The following is an 18,353-nucleotide window of genomic DNA, read 5'->3' as shown; positions in this document are numbered from 1 at the left end:
ATTTTAAAGCATTGAGAGAGAGAGAGAGAGAGAGCATCTCAAAGGAAAAATAAACCAAAGTTTCAGCTCATGTTGAGATTCCTATGGAATAGGGGGGCATAGGAATGGATTCCATAGGAATTTTACAATCTCGATCCTATGATCCAAATTGCCTTCATAGGAAAAAAATCATTGGGATTCAGATCCTCCAATATTCCTATGAAAATCTTACAATCCAAATTTAAATAGAGTCTTAGCGCTATAAAGTCAGGCCAAAGGAGAAGTGTGAAGTTTTTTCTTGCATTTTAATGGATAATTGTTCTTGTTCTTGTATTCACCAAAAAAATTGTTCTTGTTCTTCACTCAAGCCCTTGATTTTTTTTAGAACACGTAAGAGATTTGCATGTCTATATATTGAGATCTCAAATGGTTGATCCAGTCAAAATTGGGAACCAGATCCAGAATTGAACACCTCTATGAACCAAATTTAAAATAATCTCAATAAAAATTGTTGACCTAGTCAAAATCCTGAACCAAATCCGATATTGTACACCAAAATTAAATGAGAGAGCTCCAAAATTAAGGAGCATAGTGTGTTTATAGATAGATTGCTGGTGATGACTGCGATCTGTAGCCCTTGATTTTTGTAGAGCGTCAGGTATGTTTGAAGACTCAGAATCACTAAAATTTGCACATAATAGTGTACTTTGAACCGAATAATATATCATTTTTAAACAAATTTTTTTCATATATAATTTGTAACTTCATGAAATTCAAACATGAAGTTCTAACCTAGGTGGTCACGGATGGCGTCATATATTTTCTCGGTTCGGGTTTATATGGCCACACTTGTGGAAAGACGTTTCTCCATTATTTTAATTGATAAAATGTTAGTTATATACTGTGAAAAATATATCATTGGAATCACATTTTTTTGAGCATCAGTACAGACACAGACGCTCATATACACGCGCATACATTCACCCTATGAACGCACACACGCACACCCTACCCCTATGAGCACCTCCGAGAGACTGAGCTGGCATGTCATCTTAAGATTTACGAAGTCACCGTAGGCGCCTCGTCGTCGACGGGAACGTCTCCTCCCACTGAAAGCGCATTGCCGGAAATCCTGAAATAAATTCAGGAATAATGAGAGCACCAGGATTTGAACCCTAGTGGGTTGGGGATACCACTGTCCACCTAACCAACTCAACCACAGGTTGATTCTCACATTGGAATCACATTAAAAATAGTTGCCAATGTGTTATGATGAATAACTTATACTCTCTATGTTTTTAAATATCAGTCTTTTTAGAGATTCCAATGCGGACTACATATGGAGCAAAATGAGTGAATCTACGATCTAAAATATATCTATATACATCTGTATGTAGTCCTTATTGAAATCTCTAAAAAGACGTGATTTAGGAACAGAAGGAGTATTTCGATGATGATTCAATGGTTATTTGTTGTCATAAAAAGCATGCTTAAATCATGAAAACAATGCATACCCGTACGCATCATAACTCTGAACAATTAATATTGCATTCTCTGTGCTGGGAGTTCGGATCAGAACTTCTGCCATGCCCTGCTAGCTACTCCATCTAGCCCGGCCCTGCCCTGGCATAGATATGTATATATACAGTCGTACAGACACACGGCATTCTTTTGTTATCTCGATGTAGAAAACATGTGATTCCTGCAGCTGCTCTCGTCTGATAAAAAGATTGGAACTAGCAACGACATACTAGTACTGTGCCGCAGAGACACAGCCTTACGTACACATATGCATGTGATCTTCTGAAAGTCTGTCCTCCTTAATGATGTATTAGTAGTATTGGTAAAACAATGATGGAAACTATGATGAAATAATTACATAAATCTGTGCCCACCAGTAATTGTATTGCACTCTTCTTTTGGCCTCTCTCTTAGCTTTTAGTGATTCAAATGAATTTGTTCTTTTAAGAGTTCAAATCCTTGGAACTTTTATTGAGTAATGAATCTTTGGAAGTTTTTCTATGTGGGAACTTTGCTCTCAGTTTTAAAGGAAAATTTCGATCAAGTCTATCTTCTTGGAAAAATCTCTATAGGTTCCTATTTTCCTCTCCATGTCGAAATCAAACCCATTATTTTGTGTTGATTATGGATTGACACATGTAATATGCTTATCTCTTTTAAAGGGATATTCCGTTCACTCAAAACATCACACCAAGATATCAAAAATGATGTCCAGTGGGTAGGATAGAACCCACCCGGATGAGATAGGGTTTGAACCCTAGTTAATCAACATGGATGCACCACTATGAACCTCTACCACTAGGCAGAAACCCAGACCTCACTTGAAATGAAGTCTTATCCGGTCTCTGCATAACAATGTGCCCTATCTATTTTGAATCCTATGAATCAAAGTTCTTATGCTGTAAGTCTGTAACTCGATTTCTCACTATTTTCAAGTATATTGCAATATGGACATGGATGACAATTTTTATTCATGTTTTCAGAAAGAATACACTGATTGGTTTAGTTGATTATTGCTTGCGTACATGAAATGCCTGATTTTTTTTTCATTTCAACTTGGCATGTCCATGGATTACTTACCATATACACAGTGTCACAATAACAAAACCAATCACATTTACTTCCACGCCCTAGATTCAAGCGTTTAGGTATGTGTATTCATGTGACCTACTTCTGCATGCCAACTGCCAAGCTAGCCAGCAAAGTAGCCATGCCATTGCCAGCCCCAGCAAGTAGCTAGTGTGGGCAGAAAGCACATCACAGCAATGGCTTGATTACAAGTTTACATTTTTACACACACCCCATGTCTTCCTTTTGTCCCCACAAAAGAGCATGCACACAGACACAGTGGGTGGCCTGACATGGAGATCTCTGCCCCTCCCTCCTCCCTCTAAAAAAGCCATAGAGGAGCAAGATTACAAAAGGAAACCAGCAAGAAACAAAAGCTCATCCACCTTCCCCCCTTTCCCAGACCAGACAGGGCATGCAGCAGCAGGCATCAGCATGCATGTAGTACCAGTACTAGCAAACTAGTCCATGCATGCACTCATGTGTCATGAGAGCTAGCTGCTCACTGCTCTCTGCTCTGCATGCCACACTGGCTAGCCATACTACTGTGCACTGCAGCATGCACCAATACAAGCAATCATTGATTGGTTCCCCTTTCCTCTCCTCCATATTCAAACAATCAAACTGGCATATGCATGCCTAGATCATTCAATATGTCCAAGCCCCAAACATTCGTTCTTTTTTCATTCATTCACAAGACCGGACAGACAGGAAGCATGTTGCTACATTGCTATGCAATGCGTTGGAACAAACATCTTTGTTTTGATCTTAGGACTTGCCATGCATTGCTACATGTATGCATGCAAACATCTTTGTTTGATCCGAAGACTTGTCTTACATGCATGCATGCATGCATGCATATAAGGCTAGCTAGCTAGCTGCATGCCCTGACATGATCAAAAATGGACTTGTGGGATCTTGTAAACAGAAATGCTTCCAGAGTTATCCAATGTATATGTAGCATATGGCAATCAAGTCTGGAACTTTGCATTGTGCATATATTCTGACATTAACTGTTATTTTAGGGGCTGGGTTTGCCATGGCTTTGAAGCAACATTTGATTAAAGCTCAAGCAAACCCTAATGGTAAAAGAGTAGTAATATATATATCCCTAATTATACATGGCATATTGGCATCACCAAGGAGAGTTAGCTAGCCATATAGTGGTATATATGGAGAATTGGAACTAATTAACCATCACACAAAACTAATTAACCTTGAAAGCAAATTAACACGCTGTATAGTAGTAGTAGTAGTAGTACCATTACCATGGCATGCATGAGATCCATCGCCATATGCAATCATATCGACCAGATACTATGAGCTATGGCCGCCGGCCGGCTAGCTGATTCATTAAGCAGCCGCTTGCATGTTCATGTCGGCGACGCGTCTCCTCTTGGGCCGGTCGCCGGCGGCAGCCCCCTGCCTCTCCACGAGGGCCCTCAGGGCCTCCTTGAGGAAGTCGGCGCCGCCGTCCTCGGAGGATGTGGAGTAGTCGTCGTCGGCGTGTCCTCCGGCGTCGCGCGCGAGGACGAGCACGTTGCGGACGCGGCCGCCGAGGGTGGCCATCTCGGCGCGGAGCGTGCGGAGGCGGAGCGCGCGCAGCGTGTCGATGAGGCCCGGGAGGAGGTCGGAGCGGTCGTCGCAGCAGACGGAGGCCTCAAACACGGCCGCCGCGCCGCCGGCGCCGCCTCCCGACGCGAGCACCACGATCTCGTCGTGCTCCGTGGGGAACAGGTGGCTCGCCGGCGCCGCCGCCTCGCCAACGACGCCGGCCATGCGCTGCTTCAGCTCCCGCACCCTCTCCACCGCCTTGGCCAGCAGCGTTGCCTTGTCTATCTGTAAACACACATGTACAAGATGAGTTCATGAGCTAAAGTTCATCAAGAAATCTTGTTTGCACAATCAATCTCTCAGATGACGAACCCTAGAGCGTATGATTGATCAGAAATGAAAAAGGGTAGAGAGGAGAAGGTGAAAAATTATGCAAAATTGTAGACATGGTACTAGGCACAAAAGAAGCAAATCATGGAGAGGAACAAGCCAAGAGACGAGGCAGCCCTAACCTGACCTAGCTAGTCAGTGTCATTCATAGGATGATAGCAGCTAGTAGTTAGGAGAGGTTCCATTCTAGTGCTACTTGCGCACACAAAATCCAGCTTTAATCACAAGGATTAGCTGAGCTGAGAACCGTAGCAGCTAGCTACTCATGGGGGTAGCATCTAGCCACTGCAATCCACAGTAGAATTCTAGATGCATGACACGCAATCCAGTTCTTCCATAAAGATTTCGCTTGATCGATCTCGCATCGAGCATGTTGCGCAGAAACTAAATTAGGGGGAAATCACGAGGGCACAGGACTTAGATGTGTAATGAAATTGCATGCCTTGGGGTCGCAGGCGAGGACGGCGCGGAGGCGGTCGAGGTGCGACTTGATCCGCTCGCGGCGGCGCTTCTCGGCCTCGCGGTGGTTCCGCGTCGCCGCCACCGCGCGGTCGTGCGCTGCCTCGGCAGCCGCAGCGGCGGCTACCTCGTCCTCCTCGGACAAGGCAGCCGCGCCGCCGCCTGGCGCCGACTGCCACATGGAGCCCACGAAGAAGGGCGGTAGCATGGCCGCTTCCGCGCCGGCGAACGACGCCTCCGCCGGAAACATGCCCGCCAGAGCTAGCTAGAGCTTCAGCTTCTCGCCTTGCTGCCTTGATCACAAGCTCCTAACTTAACAAACTAATTGGCGCGGTGGTGTTGTGCTGTGAACTAACTACTGTTCCTCGGACATGGACTGCAATCGAAGGAAGGGAGAAGAGAGAGACGGATGGGATGGGATGGGATGGGATGGGGGAACGAGGAGAGGCGAGAATAAATAAACGGGGCTTCGAGGAGAGAGGGAGAGCGCATGTGGGCGGATAGAGATAGAGAGAGAGAGGGGAATGTTAGAGAGAGACGGGGCGAGGCGAGGTGAGGCGAGTGAGTGGCGGGTGGGCCCGCTTGTTGACCCGTCAGAGATAGAGGGCTGTGCCTGTGCGAGCCCTGTGAGCTAGGGATGACGGATGGGAGGTGGTGCTGGCCTAGCTGGCTCTAGGGGCGGTAGAGATGTCCCGGCGGGGGCGGCTCGACGGCTGCGATGGTGCCGACCTTGCGCCGGCCGTCGCGCTCCGGCGAGATACGGCCGTGGCGGTGATGGCGATCCGTCGTTTGACTCCCGTGCAACAGCGTATACGCCGGCTCACCCACACCCCGGGGGAATGTTTTGCCTTGCCTTGCCGCGTTGTGGCACTACCACTGCTTGAACTAGCTTCGCCACTTGGGTGAAAGTGAAACCCGAGTAGGTCTCTCTCTATCCACCTATGGAGAATTGAAAAGTGCGTCCCGGGTTTTCCTTGCGTGACCAGATCATGCTGATATTAACAAGTTCATTTCAAATCCAAATTAAGGATTGGTATTAATACCAGGGTATTGGTTCACGCTGGTTGATTTTTTTTTTGTTTTGAGAAAAAACCACACTGGTTGATGATGGCAGGCCCCTGGGTGTACTCGTAGGCCGGCTGTCGGCTCATTGGGCCACAGGGTGGCCCAAGCCCATGACTTGACCAATGGAGGGATCAACTTGGTGTAAGTGAGTGGCAGAGTGTCAAACATACTGAAGGACAGGCCGGTCACTTGCTAGTGGGCCATCGATGGTTCTTGGGCAAAATTTGTAACAACTCTAGAGAGAAAGCCAGAGACAAGGACAAGGACGCGCCATGGCCCGGTTTGATCCCCATGACGCTCCGCCGCTAGTGTAAAGCCCCTCAAAATTTTACTTGGTGTACAAGACTATCAATCTATCATGCCCGGATCTAGGAGTATCCCAGGAGATTAGGCTAGATTGCACCGACCAGTGAATCATGTAAACCCTAGCCATGTCCCCCTATATAAGGCATGGCTAGGGTCTTCTCTCCATAAATCATCTCTTACATACACGATCCTTGCGATCTCACCATTGTACTCAAAAGCCTAGTTCTCATAAGAGGCTAGTCCACCATAATACATCAAAGGAGTATGGTGTTACCTCGACAGTGAGGGCCTGAATCTGGTAAACTGCCTTGTGGGAATCCCATCTAGGCAACCAGCTATGTGCACAATCCTATGATGATTACTGTTGGATCCTGAACCAACACCCGTAATCGATATTGCCAACCGCCCTTATTTTTTTGCGGAAAGGCACAAGCACTTGAGAGGGACATAATCCTCACAAGTTCTTCAATGAATTCCTACTTAGCTGGCTTCAACAAACGAAATTGGAGGTGGAGAACAAAAACATGCGGCAACATCATCCCCTCAGCATGTCGCCGCAATGGACAAATGCTAATCACGGCAGACCGAGTGCGGCTAGCGATGGACACCCATCCTCCTACTCATCGGTGTCACTCAGAGGAAAGCCAATGACATGCAGAAAGCCGATGAACCACTACTATTCACATCACTACCACCGCCCCAACTTACCGCCCCAACTTCACCAGCCATGAAAAAAGTCAAGAACCCTACGGGACACAAACTAGACACATAGATCCGAGATTCCCCCATCCTCTCGCTACCGTGGCGGCTGGTGGGACGCAGAGGGACCTACAACGGTGCCGACGGGTCGAGGAGGAAAGTTGGTCGCCTCCTTGTTGCCTTATGTCTTTCAACCCCTAGAGTAAGCATCAGGAATCCTTCTAAGGGCTGGAGTAAGCATCTCGGAGTTGGAATGTATGCTTTGATGAGATGATCAAAGATTTTGGGTTTATACAAAGTTTATGAGAAACTTGTATTTCCAAAGAAGTGAGTGGGAGCACTATAGAATTTTTGATGAGTATATGATGTTAACATATTGTCGATCAGAAATAATGTAGAATTTCTGGAAAGCATACAGGGTTATTTGAAAAGTGTTTTTCAATGAAAAACCTGGTTTAAGCTACTTGAATATTGAGCATCAAGATCTATAAGGATAGATCAAAAAACGCTTAATAGTACTTTCAAATGAATACATACCGTGACAAGATTTTGAAGGAGTTCAAAATAGATCAGCAAAGGAGGAGTTCTTGGCTGTGTTAGAAGGTGTGAGTATTGAGTAAGACTCAAGACCTGACCACGGCAGAAGAGAGAGAAAGGACGAAGGTCGTCCCCTATGCTTTAGACGTAGGCTCTATATTATGCTATGCTGTGTACCACACCTGAAGTGTGCCTTGCCATGAGTTAGTCAAGGGGTACAAGAGTGATCCAGGAATGGATCACATGACAGCGGTCGAACTTATCCTTAGTAACTAGTGGACTAAGGGATTTTCTCGATTATGGAGGTGGTAAAAGAGTTCGTCGTAAAGGGTTACATCGATGCAAACTTTGACACTAATCCGGATGACTCTGAGTAGTAAACCGGATTCGTATAGTAGAGCAGTTATTTGGAATAGCTCCAAGTAGCGCGTGGTAGCTGCATCTACAAGATGACATAGAGATTTGTAAAGCACACATGGATCTGAAAGGTTCAGACCCATTGACTAATAAACCTCTCTCACAAGCGAGATATGAACAAACCCCATGGGTGTTGGATTCATTACAATCATATAGTGATGTGAACTAGATTATTGACTCTAGTGCAAGTGGGAGACTGTTGGAAATATGCCCTAGAGGCAATAATAAAATGGTTATTATTGTATTTCTTTGTTCATGATAATTGTCTATTGTTCATGCTATAATTGTATTAACTGGAAACCGTAATACATGTGCGAATACATAGACCACAACATGTCCCTAGTAAACCTCTAGTTGACTAGCTCGTTGATCAATAGATGGTTATGGTTTCCTGACCATGGACATTGGATGTCGTTGATAATGGGATCACATCATTGGGAGAATGATTGATGGACAAGACCCAATCCTAAGCATAGCACAAGATCATATAGTTCGTCTGCTAAAGCTTTTCTAATGTCAAGTATCATTTTCTTAGACCATGAGATTGTGCAACTCCCGGATACCGTATGAATGCTTTGGGTGTGCCAAACGTCACAACGTAACTGGGTGGCTATAAAGGCACACTACGGGTATCTCCGAAAGTGTCTGTTGAGTTGGCACGAATCGAGACTGGGATTTGTCACTCCGTGTGACGGAGAGGTATCTCTGGGCCCACTCGGTAATGCATCATCATAATGAGCTCAATGTGACTAATGAGTTAGCCACGGGATCATGCGTTACGGAACGAGTAAAGAGACTTGCCGGTAACGAGATTGAACAAGGTATAGGGATACCGATGATCGAATCTCGGGCAAGTAACATACCGATAGACAAAGGGAATTGTATACGGGATTGATTGAATCCCCGACATCGTGGTTCATCCGATGAGATCATCGTGGAACATGTGGGAGCCAATATGGGTATCCATAACCCGCTATTGGTTATTGGCCGGAGAGATGTCTCGATCATGTCTGCATGGTTCCCAAACCCGTAGGGTCTACACACTTAAGGTTCGGTGACGCTAGAGTTGTTATGGGAAATAGTATGTGGTTACCGAAGGTTGTTCGGAGTCCCGGATGAGATCCCGGACGTGACAAAGAGTTCCGGAATGGTCTGAAGGTGAAGATCGATATATTGGACGAAGGGTATTGGAGTCCGGAATTGTTCCGGGGGTACCAGGTGACGACCAGCGTGTCTGAAAGGGGTTTCAGAGGCCCCGGCAAGCGTTGGGGGGCCTTATGGGCCAAGGGGAGGGGGCACATCAGCCCACTAAGGGGCTGAGCACCCCTCCCACCCCATCTCACGTAACTTGGAGAGGTGGGGGCGCCTCCCCTAGGGCAGCCACCCCTCCCGGCTTGGGGGGCAAGTTTCCTAGGGGTGGGGGCGCCCAAACCCATCTAGGGTTTCCCCTATGGCCGCCGCCCCTCCCCTAGGGAACCCTAGGGTGCCTCCTCCACCCCTTACCCCTATATATAGTGAGGGTGAGAGAGGGCAGCCGCACCCCTTCCCTGGCGCAGCCCCTCCCTCCTCCAACTCTTCCTTCTCCTCCGTAGAGCTTGGCGAAGCCCTGCAGGAATACCACAAACTCCACCACCACGCCGTCGTGCTGTCAGAGTTCTCCCTCAACTTCTTCTTCACCTCTTGCTGGATCAAGAAGGAGGAGACGTCCCCGGGCTGTACGTGTGTTGAACGCGGAGGCGCCGTCCGTTCGGCGCTAGATCGGATCTTCCGCGATTTGAATCGCTGCGAGTACGACTCCATCAACCACGTTCTTGTAACGCTTCCGCTTAGCGATCTTCAAGGGTATGAAGATGCACTCCCTCTCTCTCGTTGCTAGCATCTCCTAGATTGATCTTGGTGACACGTAGGAAATTTTTGAATTATTGCTACGTTCCCCAACAGTGACATCATGAGCTAGGTCTATGCGTAGATTCTATGCACGAGTTGAACACAAAGTAGTTGTGGGCGATGTTTGTTCAATTTGCTTGCCATTACTAGTCTTATCTTGATTCGGTGGCATTGTGGGATGAAGCGGCCCAGACCGACCTTACACGTACACTTACGTGAGACAGGTTTCACCGACTGACATGCACTTGATGCATAAGGTGGCTAGCGGGTGTCTATCTCTCCCACTTTAGTCGGATCGGATTCGATGAAGAGGGTCCTTATGAAGGGTAAATAGCAATTGGCATATCACCGTTGTGGCTTTTGCGTAGGTAAGAAACGTTCTTGCTAGAAACCCATAGCAGCCACGTAAAACATGCAACAACAATTAGAGGACGTCTAACTTGTTTTTGCATGGTATGCTATGTGATGTGATATGGCCAAAAGGATGTGATGAATGATATATGTGATGTATGAGATTGATCATGTTCTTGTAATAGGAATCACGACTTGCATGTCGATGAGTATGACAACCGGCAGGAGCCATAGGAGTTGTCTTAATTTATTTATGACCTGCGTGTCAATGAAAACGCCATGTAATTACTTTACTTTATTGCTAACCATTAGCCATAGTACTAGAAGTAATAGTTGGCGAGGCAACTTCATGAAGATCATGATGATAGTTGGAGATCATGATGATGGAGATCATGGTGTCATGCTGGTGACGATGGTGTTCATGCCGTGCCTCGAAGATGGAGATCAAAAGGCGCAAGATGATATTGGCCATATCATGTCACTTTATGATTTTCATGTGATGTTTGTCATGTTTACATCTTATTTGCTTAGAACGACGGTAGCATAAATAAGATAATCCCTTGCTAAAATTTCAAGAAAGTGTTCCCCCTAACTGTGCACCGTTGCGAAGGTTTGTTGTTTCGAAGCACCACGTGATGATCGGGTGTCATAGATTCTAACGTTCGCACACAACGGGTGTAAGCCAGATTTACACATGCGAAACACTTAGGTTGACTTGACGAGCCTAGCATGTACAGACATGGCCTCGAAACACAAGAGACCGAAAGGTCGAACATGAGTCGTATAGTAGATACGATCAACATGAAGATGTTCACCGATGATGACTAGTCCGTCTCACGTGATGATCGGACATGGCCTAGTTGACTCGGATCATGTATCACTTAGATGACTAGAGGGATGTCTATCTAAGTGGGAGTTCATTAAATAATCAGATGAACTTAATTATCATGAACATAATCAAAAGGTCTTTGCAAATTATGTCGTAGCTTACAATTTAGTTCTACTGTTTAAGATATGTTCCTAGAGAAAAATTTAGTTGAGAGTTGACAGTAGCAATTATATGGACTGGGTCCGTGAACTGAGGATTGTCCTCATTGCTGCACAGAAGGGCTATGTCTTTAATGCACCGCTCAGTGTGTTGAACCTCGAGCGTCGTCTGTAGATGTTGGGAAACATCTGACATACACGTTTTGATGACTACGTGATAGTTCAGTGCGTAATGCTAACGGTTTAGAATTGTGGCACCAAATACATTTTTGAAACGTCGCAGAACATATGAGATGTTCCAAAGACTGAAATTGGGATTTCAGACTAGTGCCCACGTCAAGAGGTATGAGACCTCTGACAAGTTTCTTAAGCCTGCAAACTAAGGGAGAAAAGCTCAATCGTTGAGCATGTGCTCAGATTGTGTGAGTACTACAATCGCTTGAATCGAGTGGGAGTTAATCTTCCAGATGAGATAGTGATGGTTCTCCATAGTCACTGCCACCAAACTATTGGACCTTCGTGATGAACTATAACATATCAGGGATAGACATGATGATCCTTGAGCAACTCGCGATGTTTGACACCGCGAAAGTAGAAATCAAGTAGGAGCATCAATTGTTGATGGTTAAACCACTAGTTTCAAGAAGGGCAAGGGAAAGAAGGGATACTTCATGAAACAGCAAATCAGTTGCTGCTCTAGTGAAGAAACCCAAGGTTGAACCCAAACCCAAGACTAAGTGCTTCTCTAATGAGGGGAACGGTCACTGAAGCAGAACTACCCTAGATACTTGGTAGATGAGAAGGCTGGCAAGGTCGACAGAAGTATTTTGAATATACGTTATATTATAGTGTACTCTATGAAGGAAATATGCCCTAGAGGCAATAATAAAGTTATTATTTATTTCCTTATATCATGATAAATTTTTATTATTCATGCTAGAATTGTATTAACCAGAAACATAATACATGTGTGAATACATAGACAAACAGAGTGTCACTAGTATGCCTCTACTTGACTAGCTCGTTGATCGAAGATGGTTATGTTTCCTAACCATAGACATGAGTTGTCATTTGATAAATGGGATCACATCATTAGGAGAATGATATGATTGGCTTGACCCATTCCGTTAGCTTAGCACTTGATCGTTTAGTTTGTTGCTATTGCTTTCTTCATAACTTATACATGTTCCTATGACTATGAGATTATGCAATTCCCGTTTATCGGAGGAACACTTTGTGTGCTACCAAACGTCACAACGTAACTGGGTGATTATAAAGGTGCTTTATAGGTCTCTCCAAAGGTACTTGTTGGGTTGGCGTATTTCGAGATTAGGATTTGTCACTCCGATTGTCGGAGAGGTATCTCTGGGCCCTCTCGGTAATGCACATCACTTAAGCCTTGCAAGCATTGCAACTAAATGAGTTAGTTGCGGAATGATGTATTACGGTGAAGGAAATATGCCCTAGAGGCAATAATAAAGTTATTATTTATTTCCTTATATCATGATAAATGTTTATTATTCATGCTAGAATTGTATTAACCGGAAACATAATACATGTGTGAATACATAGACAAACAGAGTGTCACTAGTATGCCTCTACTTGACTAGCTCGTTAATCGAAGATGGTTATGTTTCCTAACCATAAACAAAAGAGTTGTTATTTGATTAACGGGATCACATCATTAGGAGAATGATGTGATTAACATGACCCATTCCATTAGCTTAGCACCCGATCGTTTAGTATGTTGCTATTGCTTTCTTCATGACTTATACATGTTCCTATGACTATGAGATTATGCAACTCCCGTTTGCCGGAGGAACACTTTGTGTGCTACCAAACGTCACAACGTAACTGGGTGATTATAAAGGAGCTCTACAGGTGTCTCCAAAGGTACATGTTGGGTTGGCGTATTTCGAGATTAGGATTTGTCACTCCGATTGTCGGACAGGTATCTCTGGGCCCTCTCGGTAATGCACATCACATATGTTGGGTAACTAGCAGAAATTCAAAATTTTCTACGCATCACCAAGATCAATCTATGGAGAGACTAGCAACGAGGGGAATGAGATTGCATCTACATACCCTTGTAGATCGCTAAGCGGAAGCGTTCAAGTGAACGGGGTTGATGGAGTCGTACTCGTCGTGATTCAAATCACCGATGATCAAGTGCCGAACGCACGGCACCTCCGCGTTCAACACACGTACAGCCCGGTGGCGTCTCCCATGCCTTGATCCAGCAAGGAGAGAGGGAGAGGTTGATGGAGATCCAACAGCACGACGGCGTGGTGGAAGTAGCGGGATTCCAACAGGGCTTCGTTAAGCGCTGCGGGAGGAGGTAGATGTGTCACGGGAGGGAGAGGGAGGCGCCAGGCCTTAGATTAGTTTGCTCCTCCTTTTCCCCACTATATATAGGGCCAAGGGAGAGGGGGAGGCGCAGCCCTTGCCCCTTCCTCCAAGGAAGGGTGCGGCCAAGGGTGGGGAGGAGTCCATCCTCCCCAAGGCACCTCGGAGGTGCCTTCCCCTTTTAGGACTCTCCTCTTTTCCCATCTCTTGGCGCATGGGCCTCTTGGGGCTGGTGCCCTTGGCCCATATAGGCCAAGGCACACCCCCTACAGCCCATGTGGCCCCCCGGGGCAGGTGGCCCCACCCGGTGGGCCCCCGGGACCCTTCCGGTGGTCCCGGTACAATACCGATGACCCCGAAACTTGTCCCGATGGCCGAAATAGCACTTCCTATATATAATTCTTTACCTCCGGACCATTCCGGAACTCCTCGTGACGTCCGGGATCTCATCCGGGACTCTGAAAAACTTTCGGGTTACCGCATACTAATATCTCTATAACCCTAGCGTCACCGAACCTTAAGTGTGTAGACCCTACGGGTTCGGGAAGCATGCAGACATGACCGAGACGTTCTCCGGTCAATAACCAACAGCGGGATCTGGATACCCATGATGGCTCCCACATGTTCCACGATGTTCTCATCGGATGAACCACGATGTCAAGGACTTAATCAATCCCGTATACAATTCCCTTTGTCTAGCGGTATGTTACTTGCCCGAGATTCGATCGTCGGTATCCTTATACCTTGTTCAATCTCGTTACCGGCAAGTCTCTTTACTCGTTCCGTAACACATCATCCCGTGATCAACTCCTTGGTCACATTGCGCATATGATGATGTCCTACCGAGTGGGCCCAGAGATACCTCTTTGTTTACACGGAGTGACAAATCCCAGTCTCGATTCGTGCCAACCCAACAGACACTTTCAGAGATACCTGTAATGCACCTTTATAGTCACCCAGTTACGTTGTGACGTTTGATACACCCAAAGCACTCCTACGGTATCCGGGAGTTGCACAATCTCATGGTCTAAGGAAATGATACTTGACATTAGAAAAGCTTTAGCATACGAACTGTACGATCTTTGTGCTAGGCTTAGGATTGGGTCTTGTCCATCACATCATTCTCCTAATGATGTGATCCCGTTATCAACGAAATCCAATGTCCATGGTTAGGAAACCGTAACCATCTATTTGATCAACGAGCTAGTCAACTAGAGGCTTACTAGGGACATATTATGGTCTATGTATTCACACGTGTATTACGATTTCCGGATAATACAGTTATAGCATGAATAAAGACAATTATCATGAACAAGGAAATATAATAATAACTAATTTATTATTGCCTCTAGGGCATATTTCCAACAGTCTCCCACTTGCACTAGAGTCAATAATCTAGTTCACATCGCCATGTGATTAACACTCACAGGTCACATCGCCATGTGACTAACACCCAAGAGTTTACTAGAGTCAGTATTCTAGTTCACATCACTATGTGATTAACACTCAATGAGTTTTAGGTTTGATCATGTTGCTTGTGAGAGAGGTTTTAGTCAACGGGTCCGAACCTTTCAGATCCGTGTGTGCTTTACAAATCTCTATGTCATCTCCTAGATGTAGCTACCACGCTCTATTTGGAGCTATTCCAAATAACTGTTCTACTTGGAGCTATTCCAAATTGTTGCTCCATTATACGTATCCGGCATCTCTACTCAGAGCTATCCGGATAGGTGTTAAGCTTGCATCGACGTAACCCTTTACGACGAACTCTTTTACCACCTCCATAATCGAGAAAATTCCTTAGTCCACTAGTTACTAAGGATAACTTTGACCGCTGTCCTGTGATCCATTCATGGATCACTCTTGTACCCCTTGACTGACTCATGGCAAGGCACACTTCAGGTGCGGTACACAGCATAGCATACTGTAGAGCCTATGTCTTAAGCATAGGGGACGACCTTCGTCCTTTCTCTCTATTCTGCCACGGTCGAGCTTTAAGTCTTAACTTCATACCTTACAACTCAGGCAAGAACTCCTTCTTTGACTGATCCATCTTGAACACCTTCAAGATCACGTCAAGGCATGTGCTCATTTGAAAGTACTATTAAGCGTTTTGATCTATCCTTATAGATCTTGATGCTCAATGTTCAAGTAGCTTAATCCAGGCTTTCCATTGAAAACACTTTCCAAATAACCCTATATGCTTTCCAGAAATTCTACATCATTTCTGATCAACAATGTGTCAACAACATATACTCATCAGAAATTCTATAGTGCTCCCACTCACTTCTTTGGAAATACAAGTTTCTCATAAACTTTATATAAACCCAAAATCTTTGATCATCTCATCAAAGCGTACATTCCAACTCCGAGATGCTTACTCCAGTCCTCAGAAGGATAGCTGGAGCTTTGCATACTTATTAGCATCTTTTCAGGATTGACAAAACCTTTCGGTTGTATCACATACAACCTTTCCTCAGAAAATAGTCGAGGAAACTATGTTTTGACATCCTATCTGCAAGATTTCATAAATAATGCAGTGATCGCTAACATAATTCTAACAGACTCTTAGCATCGCTACGAGTGAGAAAATCTCACCGTAGTCAACTCCTTGAACTTGTCAGAAAACATCTTAACGACAAGTCGAGCTTTCTTAATGGTGACATTTACCATCATTGTCCGTCTTCCTTTTAAAATCCATCTGTACTCAACAGCCTTACGACCATCAAGTAGTTCTTCCAAAGTCTACACTTTGTTTTCATACATGGATCCTCTCTCGGATTATATGGCCTCGAGCCATTTATCGGAATCCGGGCCCACCATCGCTTCTTCATAGCTCGTAGGTTCATTGTTGTCTAGCAACATGACTTCCAAGACAGGATTACGTACTACTCTGAAGTAGTATGCATCCTTGTCATTCCACGAGGTTTGGGAGTGACTTGATCTGAAGTCTCATGATCAATATCATAAGCTTCCACTTCAATTGGTGTAGGTGCCACAGGAACAACTCTTTGTGCTCTGCCACACGCTAGTTGAAGAGACGGTTCAATAACCTCATCAAGTCTCCACCATCCTCCCACTCAATTCTTTCGAGAGAAACTTTTCCTCGAGAAAGGACCCGATTCTAGAAACAATCCCTTATTGCTTTCGGATCTGAGACAGGAGGTATACCCAACTGTTTTGGGTGTCCTATGAAGATGCATTTATCCGCTTTGGGTTCGAGCTTATCAGCCTGAAACTTTTTCACATAAGCGTCGCAGCCCCAAACTTTTAAGAAATGACAGCTTAGGTTTCTCTAAACCATAGTTCATACGGTGTCATATCATCGGAATTACGTGGTGCCCCTTTTAAAGTGAATGTGGTTGTCTCTAATGCCTAACCCATAAACTATCGTGGTAATTCGATAAGAGACATCATGGTATGCATCATATCCAATAGGGTGCAGTTATGATGTTCGGACACACCATCACACTATGGTGTTCCAGGCTGTATCAGTTGTGAAACAATTTCCACAATGTCTTAATTCTGTGCCAAACTCGTAATTCAGATATTCATCTCTATAATCATATCATAGATATTTTTATCCTCTTATCACGACGATCTTTCAACTTCACACTGAAATTACTTGAACCTTTCAATAATTCAGACTTGTGATTCATCAAGTAAATATACTCAACGTCTACTCAAGTCATCTGTGAAGTAAGAACATAACGATATCCACTACATGCCTCAGCACTCATTGGACTGCACACATCAAAATGTATTACTTCCAACAAGTTGCTTGCTAGTTCCATTTTACTGAAAACGAGGCTTTCAGTCATCTTGCCCATGTGGTATGATTTGCATGTCTCAAGTGATTCAAAATCAAGTGAGTCCAAACGCTCCATTTGCATGGAGTTTCTTCATGCATATACACCAATAGACATGGTTCGCATGCCTCAAACTTTTCAAAAACGAGTGAGCCCAAAGATCCATCAACATGGAGCTTCTTCATGCGTTTTATACCGATATGACTTACGTGGCAGTGCCACAAGTAGGTGGTACTATCATTACTATCTTTTGGCATGAACATGTGTATCACTACGATCGAGATTTCAACAAACCATTCATTTTAGGTGTAATACCATTGAAGGTATTATTCAAATAAATAGAGTAACCATTATTCTCCTTAAATGAATAACCGTATTGTGATAGACATAATCCAATCGTGTCTATGCTCAACGCAAACACCAATCTCGATGGTAGAGGGAGCGTGCGATGCTTGATCATATCAACATTGGAAACACTTCCAACACATATCATCAGCTCACCTTTAGCTAGTCTCCGTTTATTCCGTAGCTTTTATTTCGAGTTACTAACACTTAGCAACCGAACCGGTATCTAATACCCTAGTGCTACTAGAAGTACTAGTAAAGTACACATTAACATAATGTATATCCAATATACTTCTATCGACCTTGCCAGCCTTCTAATCTACCAAGTATTTAGGGTAATTCTGCTCCAGTGGCTGTTCCCCTTATTACAGAAGCACTTAGTCTCGGGTTTGGGTTCAACCTTGGGTTTCTTCACTAGAGCAGCAGCTGAATTGCTGTTTCATGAAGTATCCCTTCTTGCCCTTGCCCTTCTTGAAACTAGTGGTTTCACCAACCATCAACAATTGATGCTCCTTCTTGATTTCTACTTTTGTGGTGTCAAACATCGCGAATATCTCAAGGATCATCATATATGTCCCTGATATATTATAGTTCATCACGAAGCTCTAGCAGCTTGGTGGTAATGACTTCGGA

At 44.8% G+C, this 18,353-nt stretch overlaps 1 protein-coding gene across 1 annotated transcript; it reads right to left on the bottom strand.

Moving 5' to 3' along the window:
• Positions 1–3,222: 3,222 nt before the first annotated feature.
• On the bottom strand, positions 3,223–5,456 carry LOC125511292 (transcription factor bHLH106-like). The gene is made up of 2 exons (XM_048676622.2): positions 4,955–5,456; positions 3,223–4,407 (listed from the first exon to the last, which is right to left on the bottom strand). Exons 1-2 carry the CDS (start codon positions 5,219–5,221, stop codon positions 3,922–3,924), a joined length of 753 nt encoding a protein of 250 aa, XP_048532579.2. The 5' UTR covers positions 5,222–5,456; the 3' UTR covers positions 3,223–3,921.
• Between the last annotated feature and the right edge of the window lie 12,897 nt (positions 5,457–18,353).

The sequence above is a fragment of the Triticum urartu genome, chromosome 5A (genome assembly GCF_056163025.1).
Source record: "Triticum urartu cultivar PI428250 chromosome 5A, HENAU_Tu73, whole genome shotgun sequence".
NCBI lineage: Eukaryota > Viridiplantae > Streptophyta > Magnoliopsida > Poales > Poaceae > Triticum > Triticum urartu.
Note: the sequence above shows the minus strand (reverse complement) of the source record. Positions and strands in the feature narration are given on the sequence as shown.